Source organism: Semicossyphus pulcher, unplaced genomic scaffold, assembly GCF_022749685.1.
Source record: "Semicossyphus pulcher isolate SPU_LCO1_2020_fin unplaced genomic scaffold, fSemPul1.0.p SCAF_4, whole genome shotgun sequence".
NCBI classification, from domain to species: Eukaryota; Metazoa; Chordata; class Actinopteri; order Labriformes; family Labridae; genus Semicossyphus; species Semicossyphus pulcher.
This window is the reverse complement of record NW_027211715.1, coordinates 26905912-26929290: the sequence shown is the minus strand read 5'-3', so window position 1 is coordinate 26929290 and position 23379 is coordinate 26905912. Positions and strand designations below refer to the sequence as shown.

The following is a 23379-nucleotide window of genomic DNA, read 5'->3' as shown; positions in this document are numbered from 1 at the left end:
GATTTTTCTAGAAAAAACTGCTTATATGTGTCGGACAAGATCAGCAAAGAGATAAGACGCACTGATTTGTCCACAGGTGTCGCGAAAATTGGCAAAACCTGAAAGTTCCTCTAAGTAGCTTTAAGCACAACAGCATCTCGGTAGCTATTCAAGCATACACTAAGCTACATTAAGACCAAAATAGCTGATTTATTCAGACCCATAAACCAGAGAAACCAGACACTCGTCTCAAGAAGTACAACAGAAGAACTAAGAAACTGTTGCTGTGATTCATCGTTGCTGGAAACTTATCTCCGCACATTCAAACAATAAGCTAAAAACTAAATCTTTATTGCCGACATTAAGGCCCAAATGTTGTTTTATTCAGTTGAGCCTTAATGTTGTTACTGTAGGAGGTCATAAAAAGGTCACCCAAAAACATCCTCACACAGTAAACCAGAGGGATTATCTGACAGGGATTTTGTGTGTTGTGTCAATAACCTGGCCCAGTACTCGCGTGCACGGACAGCAGAGTAATACTGTCTAATGGCTCTCTAGCCTCTATTATGCTTTCTGGTTCATGCAGGGACATTTAGGACACATACTCTCCAAAAAGCTGCTCTTCAGAGGCTTTTTGGCCTTGTTTGGAAGGCAGGAGTTTTAATGACATGGGTACTATTTTGAACTGGGATATTTGTCTGACCCAGTAGCCATTGAGTCAATTTTTTTAACACTAAAACCCCTAATATATTTGACCTGATTGGGATCAAACAGTCTCTACAATATGTGTGTGTTTATGGGTTTCGAGGTAAGGAAACATTGTTTGAAATCACTCTAAAACATCTCTTGGTTACTAAACCGTAAAAGAAATCACCCCACAAGGTGCATTTTAGCTTTTGAGCCCTGCTTCAAGAAACAGGGCAGTGCAGAGTAAATTCAGGCCTGATCTGCGCTTGGCTCCACAAGAGGAGTGTGTTTTAAGCCTTTGGCCGTAGGTCATGCCATTTGTGGTCTGGGGAAGAATAGCATTATCAGTTATTTATGAGGCCTTTCTGTTCATACAATGTTTCCTGCCGGGGGGACACAGGGAAACAGCCACAGATGGAGAGGCAACATGGTGGTGATACAATAATATAACAACAGGCTGCTGCGGTTTTTCCTTTGAGGGGGGTTTACTCTTAGAAATAAAAAAGTTACATTATCACCTTATTAACCAGTTTAGTACTTGTTAAATTTTGGGGATATTCTTTATATATTCTTATTGTCAACAAATGATCCAATGAAAAGAAAAACACCTACAATGTTCTGATCAAATTAAAAGCAATAGTTTGTGTAGCCTTTTATATGTTTTTCCTCACTTCCAAAGACCTCTATTTCTGCCCGAAATCTATTAAAACAAAAGTTGAAGCATTACTGTCTTTTGGAGCATGTCCGGTCTGTACTTTTTTACTTTAGCTGTCCTGATTTCGGTCTAGTTTAGTTATGTTTTTGATTTGTATTTCGGGGTTCAAATATCATCTCCTGTTTTACTTTGTTACATTGGCTGTGTTCGAAATGCCGTACTATATACTACATACTATACCATATACTGCATACTGTGTTCAGCTGTAGTATGTAGTATGGAGGAGCTTTTTGAATTCATTTTGCAGTATGCTACGCCAGGCGGAAGTAAACAATAACCACCCCTTCTTTAGCATTAGCGCCCCCCTCTGCTGGAATGCTGCTGCTGTCCGTCGTTTCAACTGCCGCTGTGACATTCCAGCGCTTTGCATTGTGGGATACAGTAGACGAAGTAGACTGGTCCGATGCATACTGGAGTTTTTTCCGAATCAGTACATCTGGGTATTTTTGTTTGCATACTACAAACTACATTTTGGCCAAATCAGTACGTACTGCTAGTATAGTATGACATTTCAAACACAGCATTTGTCGCTGGTGTTGATCCACTTCCTGCCTTTCTGTGTGTTTCCTGCTTGTTTGATTATGTGCCCTGCCCTTATTGTTTTCACCTGCCCCTTGATTGTCTCACCTGTGTCTGATGAGCCTCACCTCCCAAGTTTATTGAGTCTGTGTTCCCCAGTCTTGTGTGAGGTCCTCGTTCGTCTTTCGTTCTTTGTGGGATCTCTTGTATTTCATCGTATTATGCACCGTACCTTTGTTTTTGGATTTTTGGATTCCGCTGCCACCATTGGACTCTGTGAACTTTAGTTCTGCGTTTTGTTTGCCTTTCTGTTAGTGATTTAATAACTCTTAAGTCTGCACCTGGGTCCTCTACCATTTTATTCAAAACCACAACCTTGACATGAACTGGTTTATGATTGTTTTGTCGTTTATTAAGTTTAGTTCACTTCTTTCCAAGCTAGCTACTGTACAAGCTGTCTAAACCTCACACGTTGTAAACATTAACATTGACTATTTGTGAGATTGTATTGAAGGACAGTCTTACTGAATAACACTTTGAATCTGGGTCTTGAACTTTAAGTTCAAGGTTCCTTGTCACACAGCTGTATCTTTTATTTTCTTCGTCAATGCTGTTTTCACATTGCAATTTCACAGGTCACCTCCTCGTGTCAACCTTTTTTGCTGTGCATGTAAAGGCACAGTGAGGGCAGAAGTCTGCTTTCAAATATGGCGATAAAAAAACTTCCGTCCTCTTTAAAAATGTAGACGCTTTTTGTGGCAAGCTACCCTGAAAAATTTGGTCAGTGTCAAGTTTCATTGTCCCATTAAGACAGGGAAGATTATGTATAAGTTTGGCTCTTGCTCACATAAGGCACAACTAAATAACTGATAACTCATCCATCTCATCCATAATCTTTACCGCTTATCCTGTTCAGGGTCGTGGTGGGGCTGGAGCGTTTCACAGCTGTCATTGGGGCGAGAGGAGGCCTTTGGAGGATACTATCCTCTTCTCTAACAGACCCTGGAAAACCTCCGCCAGATGACCCCTTTTATGTAGTCTGCCGGAGGTTTTGAAATTGCCAGGGAACTAAACTACACTTCCTCAATCTAGGACAGCCGCCTCCGATGTGTCGTCAGGTTTGAAATGTAGACTGAAGATTTTTTAGACGATCCACCGGTATATTCTCGTCGTATTTCAGATTCTGTACCGCTCTGAGCTATTGCCTACAGCGAAAACGGTAGTATTTCACTCCAGCGTCTCTCGCTGGGCCGTTCCTTTCAGAGGAAGGGGCGCAATGCATGCTGGGTGTTGTAGGAATGTAGAATGGGCGAAACCACGAGCTGTTTGTACAACTTTCTCTGCAGCTATGGCGCCAACTTTAATGTTATTCCTTCTATCGATTACAGAGAACACCAGCTTTGACTGACAGCGGCTTTTTCCAGGGGCGACTTGCTCCTTTAAGGCCCCTTACGTCTGAACTGGGATTAGAACCTGGAACCTTCTAGCTGTGAGGCGGCAGCACGAACCACTGCACCACCGTTCAGCCTCCTTTATCTTATTTGACCGACAATCTGTGTAAAAGAATATTTTACTGTTCTTGAATCCTTTTAACATTTCAAAGAGACGGGAGAAAGTTTTGGTTCAGAGTGGATCTTCTGATGTATTTTAATGCTACATCAAATGATATATTTTAATACTGAAAGAGACACAGAGGGCGATGGTAGCTTCTTGAAAAGATTTCATCTGAGAACTTCAAACAGAGCACCTGTGAATCTGCAAGGTCAATGTCCTTTGATGCTTTCACTTGATCTTCTCTTTTCAGATGCAAAATCTGACTCCGTTGAACAACAGAGTCGGTCAGCAAAGGTGGTTTCTGACAAGTTCTGTATCTTTGCCTATTTAAAGAGGAGGTCTAGAGGGCAGCTGAGTGAGTTGTTGAGGGAAGTAGTTCATGACTGTTAAAGCTGAAGGAGAGCAGGCTCTATTCCTCCACATTTACCTGTCTGCCTGTCCTCCTGTCACTATGTCCCATAAACCCGACCAGCTTGTCAGTATTCATTCAAACCTCCCCTGCATGGCCCTGTCGTTGTCTCTTCTTCCCTGTCACTGTATTTCCTCTCGTCTCCCTCTTCCTCCCAAGCTGTCTGCCGCTCGCTGCCAGGGAATCGCTGTGAATTAGAGCACTGAGCTCGGTGTCCAAGCACCCTCGGGTCGTTTCAGTCAGTCCTCGCTCTGCCAACTGGTACAGCAGACATGCACTGGCAGCAGATTTTGTGCAGACCAGAGTCCCACTTTCCCAAATGCACCTTAGCAGTGTAATCATCTTAAGTCCTGCATGTGAGGAAATGAAAACACTTTGAAATCAATTTGAAGGACAATGCTTTCTATACTATAACATGAGCTTTGCAAAGAGAAAAAGTCGTGTTATAGCCTGAATACTTTGCAGTAACCATACCTTAAATAAAACTGGTGCTTTTAGAGGGATGAAGACATTTAAAAAAGTACAAACTTGAGTCATGCTCAGGTTAAAAACAGGGAGAGCTAAAAAGATGCATCATTCTCATTACTGATCCACTTACTGGCCACATAAATAAAACTTCCCTGACGCTCTGGTGAGGAGGTTTTCTTATGACCACTGTAATTAGGACATGAGTGGACAGGGAACTCTTGTGCATATCGTCCCCGTGGGTTTAGGTCAGCTTTTTTTAGTAGGTCACATGTCCCTTAATCTCTGCTATGCAGGAAGACAAAGGAAGCCACGCAGAAGCGGCGGACATTTATGAGCACACAGCACATACTCGTATATGTAAGGCAGGAATATCCAGCAGGCCTCCCTCTAACAGCTCCAACCGGCCCTTTAATTATTTAAATACACTTATACATATGGGAAAAGCATGAGAAAATGTACTTACACACAGAGAGTCAAAAAACAGCAACAAATCTAAAGAGGCAGGCAAAAAGGCAGAGTCGAAAAACGGGCAAAGGTCAGTGCATGAAAACACTCACGAGCACAGGGAAAAGGGGCTGGAACGAGACGACAAAGGAACACAGGCAACGAGAGGGAAGACACTGATCAGCCATAACATTATGACCACTGACAGGTGAAGTGAATAACAGTAACTTGTTACAATGGCACCTGTCAGTGGGTGGGATATATTAGGCAGCATGTGAACAGTTTGTCCTCGACGCTGAAGTGTTGGAATTAGAAAAAATGGGCAACCATAAGGATGTGCGTGACTGTAACAAGGGCCAAACTGTGATGGCTAGACAACTGGGTCAGAGCATCTCCAAAACGGCAGCTCCCAGTCTGCAGTGGTCAGTACCTACCTAGAGTGGTCCAAGGAAGGAAAACCAGCGAACCGGCGACAGGGTCATGTGTGGCTAAGGCTCAATGATGCGCGTGGGGAGCGAAGGCCGAAGCCGTTTGGAAGGAGGCAACCTGGCAGAGGCAGTGTGATGCTTTGGGCAATGTTCTGCAGGGAAACCCTGGGTCCTGCCATCCATGTGGATGTTACTTTGACACGTAGCACCTACCTTAACATTGCTGCGGACCAGGTACACCCCTTCATGGAAACAGTATTCCCTAATGGCAGTGGCCGCTTTCAGCAGGATAATGCGCCCTGCCACGCTGCAACAATGGTTCAGGAATGGTTTGAGGAACACGACAACAAGAACAAGGTGTTGACTTGGCCTCCAAATTCTCCAGATCTCAATCCAATCGAGCATCTGTGGGATGTGCTGGACAAACACAGAGTCTTCTGTCCTGTTCCAAACGTAGACTAAGTAGTTCCAGTGAGATACCAGGGTCATGAAACCAAAAAGTTTTGCCCTACAAAAACAACACACTGCGTCGTTCTTTTTGCACTATTTTCTCCCTCAACAAATCCAGTATCACTACGCCTGCGGCAGGCTGGTTTCTCAGGTAAGCCGAACTCGTAGCTGTTTCTCGTTGATTCTGACTGATTCGCGTCTTCGTTGAAGTAAACATGTCGGACTGTGAAAGTGATTAAAAAGGTGCATTGTTAACATTAAAATTCTTAGCTTCACAAGACAAGAAGAAATGAAAATGTTCGTCTCTTTTGCACATCCTTCTTAGAAGTCATTGAATATATCTGATGTATAGGGAGATCTATTTTACACCTCCTCCTGCATTCCTGTCAGGATTTCAAAGTAAAATGTCCATAATCACACAGGATACACACACACAGACGTGTATGTGCTCACTATCGACTCCTACGCGCACAAACCACTTTGCCATTTAGGGTTCATCCTCCTCCCCTCCCTACCTCTCTCATTCCCTGTTCCCTCTCCTCTCCTCTCCTCCCATCCATCCTAACGCCTACTGAGCTCATCCCAGGTGCCTGCTTTGCCCGTTCAGCCACTCTGCCCACCCACGCCCTCACACTCTCAGTCCCAGCGAGCAGCGGCTAGCGTGTTTTTCCCCCCTCCGCTTTCTTCTTCTCTCTCTCCTCTCCCACCCACTCCTAACGGCTGTGAATCACTGGCTGACACGCTGGAGCACCAGCAGGGCTCACATGGAGAGGGACTAACATCTCTCTTTTCCCTTGGTTTGTCAAGCACGGCCCATTATGATGAGGTTTGACTCGCACATGAGTAAAATGGCTTTGAAGATGCAGAGTTTGTGTGACTGTGCGGAGAGGATGACATGAGTTAATGCATGTGTGTGTGTGCGTGGCACGCGTTTGTGCCAGGGGAACTGAGAGAACAAATTAATTGTTCTCTCATGGAAACGTTGTTTAGCACTTAGTGGAGTGATTCATGCGTCGACAGAAATCAGCCTGTGCGAGTGACAGGCGAGTCCTTGCTGTCTTTTCAGAGAACCACTGCTCAATGATTCATGTCCTCCAATCTGTCAGGAGGCGCCGGCTATTGTTTGAGCTGCGGTTTCATCCAAACCTGACTTCTCTTCAGTGTTTATCAAGTGTGAAAAATGTCTTTGTTTCAGCTGATTGCAGCCGGACAGAAAACATGTAGGATGAATGTTGGTCAGGAGCATTTCTGACCTTATGATTCTCAGGAAGACAGAGAAGTCTGTCGCCCCTTTCACACATGCACCGGACTCCTGAAGATGTCAGACAGTACCTGGAGGGGCTGCAGGTAAAACGCAAATGTCCTAATCCAGTGACCTGGAATTTAATAGGGTTTTAACCATCCAGCCCCCTGGAACGAGTCTGTTTTTTTTTAAGATGATGTTTTGGCTCTGGCCTTAATCTGATAGGACAGTGTATATAGTCAGAAATATGGGAAGAGAGAGTGTGGATGACATGCTGCAAAGGACCAAGGGTCGGAGTCGAGCCTGGGGTCGCTGCGTGAAGGACTGAGCCTCTGTACATGGTACGCACAATTTCATGGCTAAGCTAAACTGGCGCCCAGGACGAGTCTGCTGTGTGTAAACGATGTGTGTAAACGCAGCAGGTAATTATCCAGGCCAGTCGTTTCTGCTGGCCTCAGTTGCCTGTCGAAAGATTTCCACTCTTGCGTTAGTATGCTGAAACATACAGGGTCTGTGACTGGCTGGAGGTCAGTCCGGGGTGCGCCCTGCCTCTCGCCCGGTGACAGCTGGGGTTGGCTCCCTGAACAGGATAAGCGGTATAGATGATGGATGGATAGATATTAACTCAAAAACAATCACCATTACTGAAGGGGCCTCCTCCTCCTGCACGCTGAAACCCCCGGCTGAACTAAACAGAGTATTTTCAGTAGTTGAGAACCTGATTCAAACAGGCAATCTGTTGCTGCGTGGCGACGTGTGAAATGGCAACTCTGGGTCAATGTCAGGACCTGATTGTCTGGAGTTCATATGTGAAAGGAGTCCGACATGCAGCCTGATGAAAAAGGAAACAGGTTAAACCTTAAACCTTCTATAAGGGCTTTTTTTTCAGTAAAATACAACAAAACAGTCCGTCCATTCATCCATTATCTATTCCACTTATCCTGTTAAAGGTTGCAGGGGGCTGGAGCTGATCCCAGCTGTTATTGGACAAGAGGCTGGACAACCTGGACAGTATAGCGACCACAGAACCACAGGTGAAAGGACTCGTAAGCACGACTCTGAACACTGTAAAAGCTCAGGCAAACAAATCCACAAAAAGGAATAGGAAAGGTCGTAGTCAAAAAACACACGGCAAAGATCAAAATCCAAACAAGTCTTACACAAGAAACTTGGCTTGGATGTTTGACACTGCAGACGAACTGGCACAGAAGGAAGGGGAGAGGGGAACACAGTGAGACGCAGCTGGAAACAATCGGGGCGGGGCGAACACATGAGGGCAGGAAGTGGAGGATCTGAAACGAGAGGAGAGGTAAGCAACACAAAATAAAACGGGAAATCAATACTGCAAGGAAAGACGCAGAGCTGGACATGACAGACAGGTACAAGAAAATAGCGCCAATTTTAAATTCTATTTTGGCTGTCCTCAGATGCCCGACAAGACGCTAAAAACCTCAAAATATAACGTTTACTTCACCAGCTGGGAGGATCTCACATAAGGCATTTTTGCTTGGAAAATTACTAAAACGATTAACTGATTAGTCAACTCATTGTTTGAGCTATTATTTCTTTTTTATGCAGACGCAGGTGCTGCATCCTCAAATCCTCTTTTTCCCTCAAAAATGAGAAAATAAAAGCTCCAATGTTTGCCTTTTTGGAGGTAAAATAACCCCCTCATACAGGTGTCATGGTGAAGGTACAAGTCGACATGATTATGACCTGGATTTTTAGCACATATAATGCCAAGTAGAATCAAACTGATAGAGTATATCTCATTTCTGTTTGTTTGCAGTGGCATAAAACGTCATTTTCTTTGGCCTTTCCGCCCTTGAGTGGACTTGAGCGTACGCTTGATTGAAGCACTCATGCAAACTGTCCATATACAGTCGGCGGGTTTTAGTTACACTGGTTCAACCACTTGGCAAAGCGAGATCATTTTCACCCACTGACAACTGTGATTGTCTGGAATCGGATCTGCCAAGAAACGCTTCACACAGATGGCGAGAGAGAGAACACGGAGGATGGATGATGGAGCTCCATTTCACCCTCTCTTCTTACAGGCCTCGGCATAATCGCGCTCTAAATATTTCTTTAGTGGGTTGATGTGTTCTTGCTGACATGTTTGTGGGCCTACACGAGTGTGAGTGCATCTTGAGAGGGAGAGTATACAGTGTGTGTGTCTGTCAGCAGCAACTCATGCAGCCTGCGGAAGCTACATAAGCATTGTGAGGACTCGGCGGGGAGCTCTGTTCCCTTTGTGTGTGCCAGGAGCAGCTTTCCACCCACGGTGGGCAGGCAGGCAGGCAGGCAGGCATGCTCGGTTGGTTGGCTGCTAGTTTGGCATTCACTGGATGACTTGGGTAGAGCGGAGGGAAGGCACACAGCCATTCATGGTCACATTTTGCACATTAGGAACAGGAAAGCTGTGGTGGTTTAGAGATATTCTCCAACGAATGCCTCTCTCTCTCTTTTTCTCTCTGTGACCAAAAGAATGAATGTGCTAATTGGGCTTTAGAAGAAAATAAGAACTGAATTTCTCTTTGTTCCCATGTGTTAAACATTGTGCATAAATTAAGTCCTTCAATACTATCCAGAATGTACTTTACATAACATATAACACTTGCCAAACTCAACATGTGGCTGATTATAAATTCACTCCTTCTTGTTTTCGCCTAAAATCTGGGGATTTTAGATGGATGTGATGCAAAAATCATGCAACCCTTCAGTTTCTCTGATTACAAGCAGCCTTTCCAAGCGAAAAAAAAATACATGTTACAGTCTGATTGTCAGGCACATGCACAGATGGGACCCAAGGGGGGCTTGAGCCCCTGCCCTTGTGCCCTCAGAGTCGAAAATGTGCTCTTAATTTAAACAAACAAACAAAAATCAAATCACATATAAAGACGGAAATGCAAAGTATCCACGAAAAATATGTGTTATGAATCTAGGAAGCACTCACTGTAAGGCACTGTTATAATAATGAAAGCAACCAAAAATAAGTCTTTCAGTAGAATATAACATCAGGCTGGGAATAGTGCATGTTGGTGGGGCAAGTGCCCTTTTTTTTGCTCGAGCCCCTGCCCCCAAAAATGTGTGTGCAGGGCCCTGCTGATTGTGATATTGACGGACCTTCATCGGCTTCCATACATTCAGCAGACAGATGAGGTCGCTACGATTCCGAGGAGCAGCCTGACGTGCAAGAAACAATGTGAGACGCTGACATTTCAACAAGTCGTTTTACCTTTCTGCTACAGCATTCTCCTACTTTAACCTTTAAATTAATAAGTTAAAAAATATATATATAATAAAATCCTGCTTGAGTTTTTTTTCGTGAAGCTGTCCCACATAGAATAACCAGCAACAAAACAAAATAAAAGGTTAAATACGTCATTTGGTCAAACATGAAAATATGAACGTAGATTAGTTAGAAAATAAATTAATATTTTATTGCAAGAATATAACATAGATTAAGGGGCAACATTAGTTTGCTTGAATCAACTAAAGCAATGTTACAGTCCAAACAACTACAGTCTCTTTTTGCGTTTAATGCAGGTTGTTTTACCTTTCTCTCGCTCTTTCACTCTTCCACTGACACACCTCCCACCTGCTCTCTCTCCCTCTCTCTCTCTCCCTCTCTCACTCACTTCCCTCACACTTTTCACTCAGCTACCCAAGATGGCGGCAGCCCCATCCATCCAGCCGCCGAGCGTTCACTCTTCTCTAGCCGGGGAGAGCACACTTTCCCCGGACATGGACAGCCCCGAGAGCCGGCAGCCGGAGGATGAGGAGGCGGCGGCGGCGGCGGCGGCGGTGGCAGCGGCAGCCGGAACTCAGCCCTCCGACTCGGGGATAAGTCTCCGGGACCTGCCGGACCTGGAGCCGGAGGAGATCGAGAGGAGGCTGGCCAAAACTCGTCAGGAGCTGAGCAACAGGAGGAAAATCCTCATTAAGAACCTGCCGCCTGACACCACGAACCAGGTACACGGTAGTACACAGAGGGGAAACTAGAGGGAAAGTAGCGTGGGTCACCTGGTTTGTTGGTCTTACGCTGTCTCATGTGTCAGAAGTTTAATTTGGACTTTTAATACCCTTTTTAAAATGTAAATAGAGACCTGGTGCCTGATGCTTCATAGACGTGATTTACCCAATCTAATACAAAACCACATCCCCAACGAATTCGACATATATAAAGGCTGATTTAATTTTTTTACCATATTTATGGTCGTGTTGTTGCATAAATGTCGTCTACTATAAAGCCTGTGTAGTTTTATTTACGTATTACACGATGTAAACAAACCTTTATCAGAAAATATAATTAAAGTTATTCGTCTGAATCAATAGTATAAATGTCACCTTGTTCTTGTGACATTTTAGTGAATAATTGTGCTTCTAAACGTCTTGTAAAAGCTAGCTTTCATTGCAACAGATACTGCAGATAAAGTCCCTTATCTCTGTCATTCAGACCCACACAGTACATCTTTGCAGGGCGAGGTAAACATCCATACACCTGTATACCACACAAGCTCGGCATTATAGTTTATCCACATTATCTCTCACTACATTAATATATAATTTGACATGTACATTGTGTTTTTGCCACAGTGAGGTAACATCTGTGGTGGTTCTGCCTTTTCTTTATGCTTCTTGTAACTTTTTGCAGCTATACAACTTGCACAATAACGAATTGCATTGTAATTAGCTAATGTTGCTAAGGCTTTGTACAGCTAATGTTCTCACCCAGGATGTTTTTGCAGTACAGATATTTAAGAAAGCAGATGCATGGAGTGCTGCATGGGTTTTAAAAAAGCTTGTGAAAAAAAGTTCCCTCTGTGGTGCTCTTCAGTTCCAAGTTAAAGTTATTGAAAGGATGTAAGGAACTAAGAGGGGTAATTAATAAAAAGCCTTTATGTCTTTAGGGTTACAGACTCATAGTAAAAACAAATTATAATAGAGTTACAGCTCCTTCAGCTAGCTTTGATTGTTATATTTACAACACACAACTGGTTGAATCCACTATTTCTGGTGGCAAAAGCAGGTCAGTCAGTTTATCTTTCATGTTTATTGCAACATGAGAACTTTGTCCGCATGTTTCTCGTCAAAAGCCTCAGAGAGGCTTCACTGTTTATAACTTAAAGACCTTTTTTGGTCCCCTCCACTAACTGTCATTCATCACTCGTGTCAGCATGTGAGCCATCGTGAGTGTCGGAGGAGCAGCAGAGGGTGTATTCCTTCAGGGTTGTAGCACCAAACACTCTTAGAAAGAGGCACGCTGCCAAGAAGAACCTGCACCCTGCCTGGTGTTTGCGCATGTTTGTGTGTGTGTGTGTGTTTGTGAGGAGAAAAGGGAGAGGAAAAAGAAAGCGTGACTGACTGCATGTTGTGTGTGAGAGAATGAGAAACGGAGGGGAAAGAGAGAGAAGTCTTGGATCAGGTGAAGCAGCAGTAGTGGCATGTCTTTCTCTGTGTATATTTTCAACATGATTCATGTGTCAGAAGGAGTACGATGTGTTTAGTGAGCCCGAGCAGAGCAGGGCTGTATGACGCCTGCTCTGCTGAACATGCCTCATGAATTTAAACATTTAAAGGAGCAGTTCTGGTAGGGATACAGCTGAACTGACATTAGCTCAGTCTGCATATTGTATGTGTAGATCTATATAACAGTCCTGTGGCAGCTTATTTACAACAATATCCTTTCAAACCTCAGCACTCCAAAATATTGTAACCACCAACAGCAGGATAAAAATATAACCGTGCATGACCAGTATTTGTATTTCTGATTGTGTGTTGGGGTTTTAAATGTTCAATTAGCTGCGCATGTTTCTGTTTGAAAGGCTGCAGAGATAATTAGTGGAGTTTATCAGCAAGAGCAATGTGCAAAAACTTTAAAGAGCAGCTCCAGTCATGTTTTAAGACATATAAAATGCTCTGCTTGAAATAATAAAATGTGTCTGATATGTTTTTTCTGCAAAATACGTTTAATTACCTTGTAAAAATCCTCCAATGCATCTCCTCTTCCTCCCTCATTAAAAAAATCCCCGCCCACTATGCACATTTCCAACCGCCCCCTCCGTCACAAAAACAAAACACGTCTCTGCCATCGTTTAGTGGCAACTTGTTGAAACTTAGCTAGCTTGAAATGTAGTAATCAGTAGCAGTAACGTTAACGTTAGTAATCAGTAGTGAGTTTGCGAAAATTACGATGACGGTTACAGCTGGCTCGCGCATCGCCAAAGTGGTTGCCATAGGTTACACATAATCATATGCATAGCATCACCCCGTCCATTAACGGGATTGGCTCCTTAGGTTTGTGACGTCTCAAACCTGCCAATCTGAAAACGTGTTGTTCAGCCTGTCCTTGGTACACTGCAGTTTAAAAGCAGACAGGCCCAGCCATGGAGATGACTGCTGATGTTGTCCCTGATATGTCTCGTAGCACATGAAGAACACCACATGGAGATGTTTACAAGGTTAAACACTTGATTTTCTCTGGAGGGGGTCTTTAAATTAAATCACTTAAATCTTTTATGACACAAAATTGCTCAACATTTTATTATAAAAGCCTCTTAAGTGTAAGGATTTGTTGTTTTTTTCTATGATAAATTGAATATTTTTGGTTTTTCAAAAGTGATTGGATGAAAAAAGCGATTTAAATGTGGTATTATTGGTCTTTTTTCTCACATTTAATTGAATAAATGATTCATCGGTTAATTGAAATAATAATCGATAAAAATCAGTAATGAAAGTAATGATCAGTTGCAGCCTGACTGACATAAATACTCACGCTACCTGGGTTTATTTCTTTCTCATGCACACTTGAAATCTAAAGCTACTCTTCCCTGATCCCGTACACGAATCCAGTGATATTCATACAGCCGGTGTTGACATAACACCATCTTAATATCACAAGCTTCTACATATGACGAAAGGAAAAATCCTTGTCACTGTCTTATATAACCTGTCTGATGGACCCAACCACGCCCAGCAGACTCCAGCTCCCATTCCCGTCATACCCGCTGCCCCATTAGTGCGCGCTGTATCGCAGAGTGGATATATGTGTGTGTGAGTCCATGGTGCACTGTATCAGATATATGGCCCTGCTGACAGCCCTCATCTCAGAGAGGAGTGGGGGGATGGGGAACAACCGGAGGAGGAGAGTGCTTTGAGAGGAGGAGAGACGGGAAGACAGAAGAGTTGTGTGAGGAAAGAGGGATGGAACAAGAGGAGAATATTGAATGACTTTTTATACGTTTTCCATCTATGGATAGGGTTATCGAAAATGCTATTAGTTGAACTTTACTGAAAAACCCCACTATTGAACCAACGTATCCAATCCAAATCCCTTTGAATCACTCACTGAATATAATAGGGTTTAGTTTTCAACATATTCAAATGACTTAAGTACCCAAAGTACTTTAATCTGCTTTTGTTGGCTGTTGGCTGATGTTTCAGTTCTGCATTGTGCGAGGAGGCCTGATTACTGTTTGACATCATATGAAGGTTTTTTAGCTTTAATGCCTTTACTGACAAAGAGAGGACAGTGGACAGTGTTGGAAACAGGCGAAGAGAGAGTGGGGAATGACACGCATCAGAGGGAGGGAGTCAAACCCGGGGCCGCCGCATCGAGGACTGTAGCCTCTGTAGCGTGATTTAACCGCTAAGCTATGGTGATAAAAAAAATCCCATCATGCTCCGGGGAGGAGTTATACAGTCTCATGGACACAGGTAGAAAAGTCTTCCTGTGGCGCTCTGTGGTGCTCCTCAGTGGTCTCAGTCTACCGCTGAAGGTGCTCTGGTAGGACTCCAGTGTGGCGTGCAGGGGGTGAGCGGTGTTGTCCACGATACTGAGGAGTTTACCCAGCATCCTTGCATGTCTCAGGCAGAGATGAATATCAGGCCACAGAGGTCTGGCAACCTCACTTCTTCTAAATCCACTCCTCACGTGTAGTCTTTAGCCCCATCGATGCTGCAACTGGCTGCTTGTCAGACTCTGCGCAGCTCCGACTGGACCAACAAAAGACTTTTGCAACTTTTTTACAGTATTCAGACTCATGTGGCAATTCAGATGTAGTATCTAAAAGCATGTGGTAAACGCCTGTTGTGCCACTTTCATACTTCATCCAAGATGCTTGGGGAGGTTCCACTACTGTTGTGCCAACCAAAACCTCTTTTGCTCTTCCAAAAGATCCTGCTTGGTTGACCTTTCTTCTGGATACCCCCAACGCCAACGGATGGAAAGGGTGAAGCAAGTCCTTTGGAGCAGATTAGTTCATTCTTGTCACATGACCTGCAGTTGGCTTTCTGTGTCTGAAAGTGGACATTTTTCCATCTTCGCACCGAAGCGCTCCAAAGCAGTTGAGCCAAAGTTTTGCCCTCACCTCTGCCGTGCCCCCCAGACCCCACTTGTATTATCAAAAAGAATAAAATTGATGTTTAATTCTATTCAAGCACAGAGTAAAACAATATTTGTAGATGCACTGGAGGGTAAAATAGATGCTGTATTCTGTGTGTGTGTGTGTGTGTGTGTGTTTGTGCATGAGGAGGAGGTTACTTTCCAAGGACTTCTTCTTAGTTCTTGAATAATTCAGAGTTTCTCAGAAATTCACAACACTCGAGCAAGATGTGTATGTGCATGAGTTTGTATGTTTGTTTTTGACATCAGTCAGACTCTGTCTGTGTGTGTGTGTGTGTGCGGGTGCGTGCGTGTGTGTGTGTGCATGTTCAGGTAAACTCAAATACATGTAAATGTCACAAAACAGCGTGTGCCTGAGCTGTTCTCTTTCCACCCACTTCCTCCTTTGGCCTTGCATGCTGAGATGTCTGATGTCACACGTGTGTGTGTATGTGTGTGTGTGTGTGTGTGTGTGTGTGTGTGTGTGTGTGTGTCAGGAGCAGATGTTCATGAAATCCACCCCTCCTGACGGTGGGCAGGCTTCATCACCTTCATCGCTTACAAGCCTGCGCGCACAGACGTTGTGATTTAGCTGTTTACTGTGGCATCAGTCGACTGGAGGTTTTGCAGATGTTTGGGCCTCCAGATCCACCTGTTTGACTGACTACTGTTTGTACAGCCAGGACAGACCTAGCAGATCATACAGTCTATTTATTTACTTTATATACGGCATAGCTTTGAAATGGCTCAACGTGTGTGTGGTTTTATACCAGCAGCTGAAAGACAGTAAAAATAACTGCAGATATTTGACTGACAGGTTATGATTGGTTAAATTGTCTCAGAGAAACTTTGTTGGAGTGACTGGAGAAAAACATCTTGGAGACCTAGACCTAGAAAGACAGTGAAATGCATTGAGCGGACAAGTAAGGAAGATTGTCTGAAGTCTAATTGGATAAAAGGCTAAGGAGAAATAATGAGTGTGTGTGAGGAGTGATCTTCACTCTCCGTCCTGTTATTCCTGCTCCTCTTGAAAGTTTCTCACAGTAACTTTATTAACTTGAAGTCTAAAGCAGCGTTTCCACCAACAGTACCCAGGACTTTTAGCTCAACGGGATACTTTTCAAGGGACTTAAAGGTTCCCCCAGCCCATTGTTGTCTGCGTTTTCACCAATGTATAAAGTCCCATTTGTTAAAGGCAAATTAGTCATCTGACTCATTCTGCACCATTCAGCAATATTTTGTACTGCAAGTCTCATCTTAAAGAGGGGGTATTATGCTGTTTCACATTTTAAGACATATACATAATTACAATGTTGGATGTCCGGACTGAACGTGGGTGAAGTTTGAAATCTGTAGGTAAAAGTATGTTGGAGTAATCCCCAGGCTCCTCGGCTCAGTCTGCAGGCTGCTGTGAACGCCAGGTTTCACACAGTTCACAGAGCAGAGCAGAGTTTTTTTAACTGTAAATTATGCTAAGCTACTCCACAGGTATCACAGAGTGAAATATGAAGCTTGAAATTAGCGTAATACCCCACCCCCCTTTAAAGTCCCTGTACCTTCAGAGAGTACTACAAACATGTCCGCCTGAATCCAAAATCAATCCATAAAAGCAGTTTTTTTTAACACTGAATTGATACCAATTAATGTGAGGGTGGATAGCTAACTTGGGCTTCATCTGATTTCATCAGAATAGTGTGAAAGCATGGCCGTTATACCCAGGGCTCCATCCAATAGATAAGATATACACATGCTTAGTGAGAAAGCATGGCTTGTTTACAAAAAAACCTTTTTGTTTTTATTCATTGTGATAAATTCAGACTTTTACGAGGTGTTTATTGCAGATGCTCATACAGCCATTATGATGAAATTTCGATTTATTGTGCTGCCTCAGTCTGCCTGGTGTTTGCAGCTGAAATGCACCAAGTACCTCCCAAAGTCCCTGGGAAAAGTTCCTTGGTTTAAAAGCCCAAACAGAGTAAAGACAGAAGACAAATAGATGATGTTTTCGTGACTGCTGTGCGTGTCACACAGCTGTTCCAATGAAATAAGTCAGCTTATGTATACACCAGACTGTCTTTGATTAAATCTGATGTAAACAGTCGATCTGAAATCTTCAATCTGAATGAAAAACAGGTGGGAATGTAAGCAAACTATGTGCACAAACAATTATTCCATAACTTTTCATAACTGCAATACACTTACTGGACTTCTTTAGGCAGATTGATATGATTACAGTTAGTCCTCCAGATTGTGTGATTAGAGCCGCAATCCCTAGCAACGGTCTGTTCTCCATAGCAACGGTCTGTTATTGAGAAATAAGAGACCTCGGAATGCAGTAATTAACCAATCAGAATCAGGTATTTAACACAGCCGTGTAATTACGTGAGATAGAACAGTTGCGGTTCAGGATCTGGCTGGTCCCAGTTTTAACGAGTTCTGTATCTCCAACATTCATACAGCAGCCATAGTGCAAAGGCATGGAGTCTGATACACAAATCACGTGAGCTTGTGGAAGTAAAGGTGTATAATTAACGAGTGGACATCTGTCGTCATGTGTCCGACCTTGATGTTTTAACCTCCTGAGACCCTGCATCCTCATACGAGGACATTACATTTTGGCTTCACAGCGCCATAATATTTAATTCTGCGAAACTTAGACCCGTTGGTCTCATTCATGGACACTTTGTCCATCACTCTGTGATCACAAAAGCAAATTACACTGATCGGTGTACATTCAAGATGGCCGTGATCCCGACCAAAATGTGTTACAGTCGGTCTCTACAGAAAACTCAACCAGGTACAAAACCTCTTCAGATTATATGATTGAAACTTGTTAATTTAACGCGTATGAACAGTTGTAGCTTGATATGGCAGACTAATTTGACTAATTTTATCAATAGCAACAAGCTACAACACCGTTACGACAAGGTTTTTCAATGTAACACAAAGACAATTCTTAAGTTTCATACTTATTAGGTCCTATTAATCCCTTAAAGGTAGGAGAAATTCAAAATGCTTACCAAACAAAAGCTCGGGTCTCAGGAGGCTACGCTTTCCTCCAAACCTGTGGTTTATCAACGATTATGTAATCGACTTTGGACAGTTGGACATTACTGTTGTTCAAATTAGCAAAGCCTGACCTCACCCATCACACAGTCATCCAGACAGTGGCAGCTCTGTGGGGGCAAACACCTCAGTAATTAGAGGTCAAACAACAAAGGCGAGAAAACCCTGCCAAGTTCCACTGTTGTCAACAAAGGACAAAAAGGCAAACATCAAATCCAGCGGGTGACCAGACAGTGTAAAAACCGCTCATAGCTCAATCTGACGGCTTTCAATTTCTCTGGTGAGATCCTGAAGGCAGATTTAACAGCACAAACCCATCCATCCGCCCTCGTGTCAGTGGTTTATTTTCATAAATCACTTTCAGTATTTTATTCCACCCACGGGGAACAATGGGATCTGTCATTCTGTCAAGATAAAAAAAAAAATACCACTGTAAGCCTTTACGGAAGAAAACTTTTTACTCAAAATGCCTTTTATGAAAGTCGCCTGTCAGAAATGCCTCCACAGCTTCTAGCATATGGGATGTTTATAAGTGTGCAGTTTATTATTAATTATTATTAATACATTCAGTTAATCTAACAGAAATGTTGTCATTAAATAGCAAAAGTAAAGAATTAAGAGTTTCTTCTTAGTTAGATAATCATCACTGTGTTTTCCTGCGAATGTGTTTAAAGAATATAATGTTAACTCAATGTATAATTTTAACTCAAGGTCAGTTCTAGCTGCATATATATTCAGTTATAGGTAAAAGCTATAGCTTATTTAAAGGCCTGTGTCCACTCATTTTTTGCGCTGGCAGTGCCCAGAACCTCAAGCGTCTCACCGTTCCTGTTGCTAGGTTACAAAATTTGTCTGGTGGCACTTCCGCTTCCCTCTGTAATGACTGTTAAGTGTGTTTTAAATTGCTCTGTATGCTTAATATTAGCTTCTATTCACCAAAATTTTATAAAGAAAACATAAAAACAATGGACATGAATCGTGTCCTGGTGTTAGCAGCAGCTCTACGCCTGGAAATTGTACCCTCGGAAAAAAAAAAGGATTAGCTTCACCTCCGCCACTGTTGTTGACAAAGTTGATATCTAAAGTCCCGCCCCTTCTTGATTTTGATTGGTCGGTGAGGGTCCAAAAGTGAAACTATTTCAGCTGAGAGCGCTGTGAGCGCAGCGACAAACACCAGCTGACGCAGAGGCGCCTTTTTGCGCTTGAGGCACTCTTGTATAGATAAAAGGTTCTGCCAGCACAAAAAAAACTGCCTTTAGTGGAGATGGGCTCTAAATACACTACAAATAATTTTTAAAACATTATTTTCTTTCAATTCACATATAAGCTAATATATAAGGGATCATGTGAGCAGGTTGTTATAGCGGAATGGAACCCCGACAGGGTGAGCAGGACCCCGACAGCTAGCTAACCGAGCTATTTTTACTCACATTAAATGGAAACATTTCCTCTGATGGTGGAGGGACCGCGGGAATCACCTGATTGATGTTTTCTGTCTTGTCACTGTCAGAGTCTGTTGACATTTTCTTTCCCATTCACCCTCTAAAAACACCGCCGTATCCCGTACTGTGTTCTGTTAAATCATGTGCCATCTTCAGTTTTGTAGCTCTCTCTGTCTTACCCTTCAGTTTTTGTCTTTTAACCCTTTCTGTTTTCTCCCCGCTGTCTTTGTCTCTTTTCTTTTTTCCCTCTGTAAACAGACTGACGTTAAATGTACTTATTTCGATGGATTGATATGATTACAGTTAGTCCAATGGATTGTGTGATAAGAGCTGCATCCCTAGCAACAGTCTGCTATAAAGAAATAACAGACCTCGGAATGCCGCAGTCAATCAGAGTCGAGTATTTAACACAGCCTAGTGATAATAGAAGGTTAATCTTTACATTAAATGTAAAATCTGGCTTTATGTAAGACCATTTTTAAAGCTGTATAATCCACCAAATCGTTGAGTTCATGAGTCCTGTGATGTGAAGCTCTTTTGATGGTTTTAAGTCCATAATGGAACAAATATGTGTGTGATGCAAGTGCAGAAGACATTAATCTTTCCACATCCAGCCTGTTGATATGCATTATGCTTTCACTGGCGCCTCAGTGTAGGAGTACAAACGACTAAAAGAGGCCATTTAGCTTTTATGCCTGAGAGCTTCTCTGCCAGTTTCCACATATCTCTGCAGCATATTGTAGTTTTCTGACGTTAATGCAAAGTCACAGTGCGGGCAAAGTGCTGTAGCGTTTCAGAAAGTAGGTGATCATAGAAAGAAAGTTTCAAACACCCCTGTATATTATCATTTTAGCCCTGAAAGCTACAATTTATAACATCCCAAAACTGTTACACAAGTTCAGACTGCAGAAAAACAACATGTTCTTGAACTGTGTTTTGACCCAGTGTCCGCAGCACTCAGTTTTTTATATGAGGAGTGACTGCCGGCTCAGTGGGGAAAATAACCTCCAATCTGAGCCCCCGTGGCTTCAGGGCCAGAGCCAGGCAGAGCCGGGTGGGTGTTGAAAGGGGGGAGGGAGGTGGGGTCACACTGGCAGCATCGGTCATGTCTCAGGGCGAGCCACCTGCTACCCCCAGCCCACTGCTTGTGCCCTTTCTAAGACCAGATCCTCTCTACAAGTGAAATGAAGAAGACGCATAAAAGAATCCAGTTCTTCTGTCAGGATGTCTCACAATAGGAAGTGACTCCCACATTGAAATCCAAAGATAGCTCCTTTCCCCCACAACAAAGGCTTTATTAGGTAATTTCCCTTCCTCTAATTGGCGTCTTGGTGCTGATGTTGAATAATATTGTTCTTCTGAGGAGTTATTAGGCCATAAAGGGAAGTCTAATTTGAGATGTTTGATTGAGTTTTGATGATGCTTTTTTTATGGCAGCAACACCCACACTTTCCCCAATTTTGCTGCCAGAACTTTGCTGTATTTGTGAGAACCTAAATATGTATTTTTTTTTAATTGGCAGATGACTAAATACATTAATGAATGAATGAACACATCTATTAGTCAATCAGTCAATCCATCTATTAGCCATTAAAGATGGTAGCTTTAAAACAGTTTTTCAAAAACCTTAAAGGAGCAATTGGCCCTGTATAAAGCCACCGTCAGTCAAAGCTGGTGTTCTCTGTAATTGCTAGAAGCAATAATATTTGAAATTGGCGCCATAGCTGTGGAGAAAGTTGTACAAACAGCTCGTCGTTTCGCCCATTCTGCATTCCTACAACACCCAGCATGCATTGCGCCCCTCCCTCTGAAAGGAACGGCCCAGCGAGAGACTCTGGAGTGAATTACTACCGTTTTCGCTGCAGACAACAGCTCAGAGCGGTACAGAATCCGAAGTACGACGAGAATATACCGGTGGATCTAAAAAATCTTCAGGTCTGCAGTCTACATTTCAAACCTGACGATTTTGAACGAGACATGATGGCGATGGTTTTCCAGGGCCCATTGGAGAAGCGGATAGCGTCCTCCAAAGGCACAGAGTGACACATTTTTTTCTATCATAATGGCATTAGCTCCCCGTAATAGCATGATAGGACTGAGGTTGAAAATCAGCAAACTGGCCCTTTGAATAACGCCAAGGCCAAGTCCATTAAAAAAGCATAATGAAGCTAGTTTCATTCGTTTCATAGCATTATAAATATAATGTGTTTTATATGCATGGCAGGCTGCACAGTGATGCCTTTCTGCATGTTCTCCCTGTGCATGCGTGGGTTCTCTCCAGGTACTCCGGCTTCCTCCCACAGCCCTAAGACATGCTCGTTAGGTTCATTGGTGACTCCGAAATTTCCCGTAGGTGTGATTGTGAGTGTGAAATGTTGTCTGTCTCTTTGCCTTTAGGATAGCTGAAGAGAGACAGGAAATGTGGGGGATGACATGCACCAAATGATCGGCAGACCGGGAGTTGAAGCTGTGATCGGTGCGTTGAGGACTGTAACATAGGGGGCCTGCTCTACCAACTGAGTAATCTCTATTTACAGAATCTACATAGAAATGTAGAATCGTGGATTTTAGGGATGGCAAGTGTTGTTGTGGAAAGGAAGTCTTGACTGGAAGCCGATGGGATCTGAAATTGCCAACTGAGCTAAACCAACGCCCGTCTGTCTTTTGGTCCTGTGATTGACTGGCGACCTGACCAGGGTGTACTCGCCCCTCGCCCAATGACAGCTGGTGTCGGCTCCAGCAACCGCCCCCACCCCACGCGACCCTGAGCGGTGTACAGTAGATAATGGATGGATGGATAAACATGACACGTGGACAATGATTCAGGACCAAACTAACTGCAGGTTCCCGGGATACAAGTGAAAATCGATCAGTGTGTGTTTTGGGGGCGATGTATCAGGATAAATCAGGCCTAAACTCACTCCTGTTACTGTACCTGAAAGGTGGATATTAGCAATCGAGCATAAGCATGAAAGGCACTAAAAATCATTGCAACAGCTTTCTTTTTAAACTCATGATGAAAATAATATAAACAGCAGGTAATATGGATTCATTTTATCCCAAGTCTTTATGCACGTTTGCGGATATTTGCACACAATGATGGACTATGAGGAGGTGAATACTGTGCCGACTTTTCGTCAGCGTCTTGCCTGTGTTTCTCGTCTACCACATTGGAAGTCTGTCAGATAATGTTAGGTCCAAGAGGGTGTACCTCCTGGACCGTCCCCTGCCTGTTACCGCTGAGGTTGATTATAGGCTTGAATCCCTGCTTCTGCTGCGCCCCTTTACGCATCACCTGTCTCAACTGTCTATGAGCAAAACATGTGAAGAAGGCAAGCATAAGATGAAGGAAAGAAAAGAGAGAGATAAATTGTGAGAATAGAGAGTCAAGCAAGACAGAAAATCATGGATCTGATTGTGTGTTTGTATTCTCTGTCCCCTCCTAGACGGTAAGATTTACTCAGCATGAAAATTTAACCAGACAGCCGTTGTTTTGTCCAGCAGTGAAAAAGAGCAAAGACAGGAGGAGGCAGGTGGATACAAATGAGGGAGAAGGAGTTTGATGGGATTCCCAAGGACGCGATGAGAA

The 23379-nt window shown here is 43.3% G+C and overlaps 1 protein-coding gene across 1 annotated transcript in view; it reads left to right on the top strand.

Annotated features, from left to right (window-relative positions):
• The first annotated feature begins 10568 nt into the window (after window positions 1-10568).
• Window positions 10569-23379, top strand: part of raver2 (ribonucleoprotein, PTB-binding 2) — a 105306-nt gene continuing 92495 nt past the window's right edge. Inside the window, exon 1 of the mRNA XM_069679518.1 lies at window positions 10569-10871. Within this exon, the coding sequence (XP_069535619.1) occupies window positions 10569-10871 (303 nt within the window). The remainder of the gene's footprint in view (window positions 10872-23379) is intronic.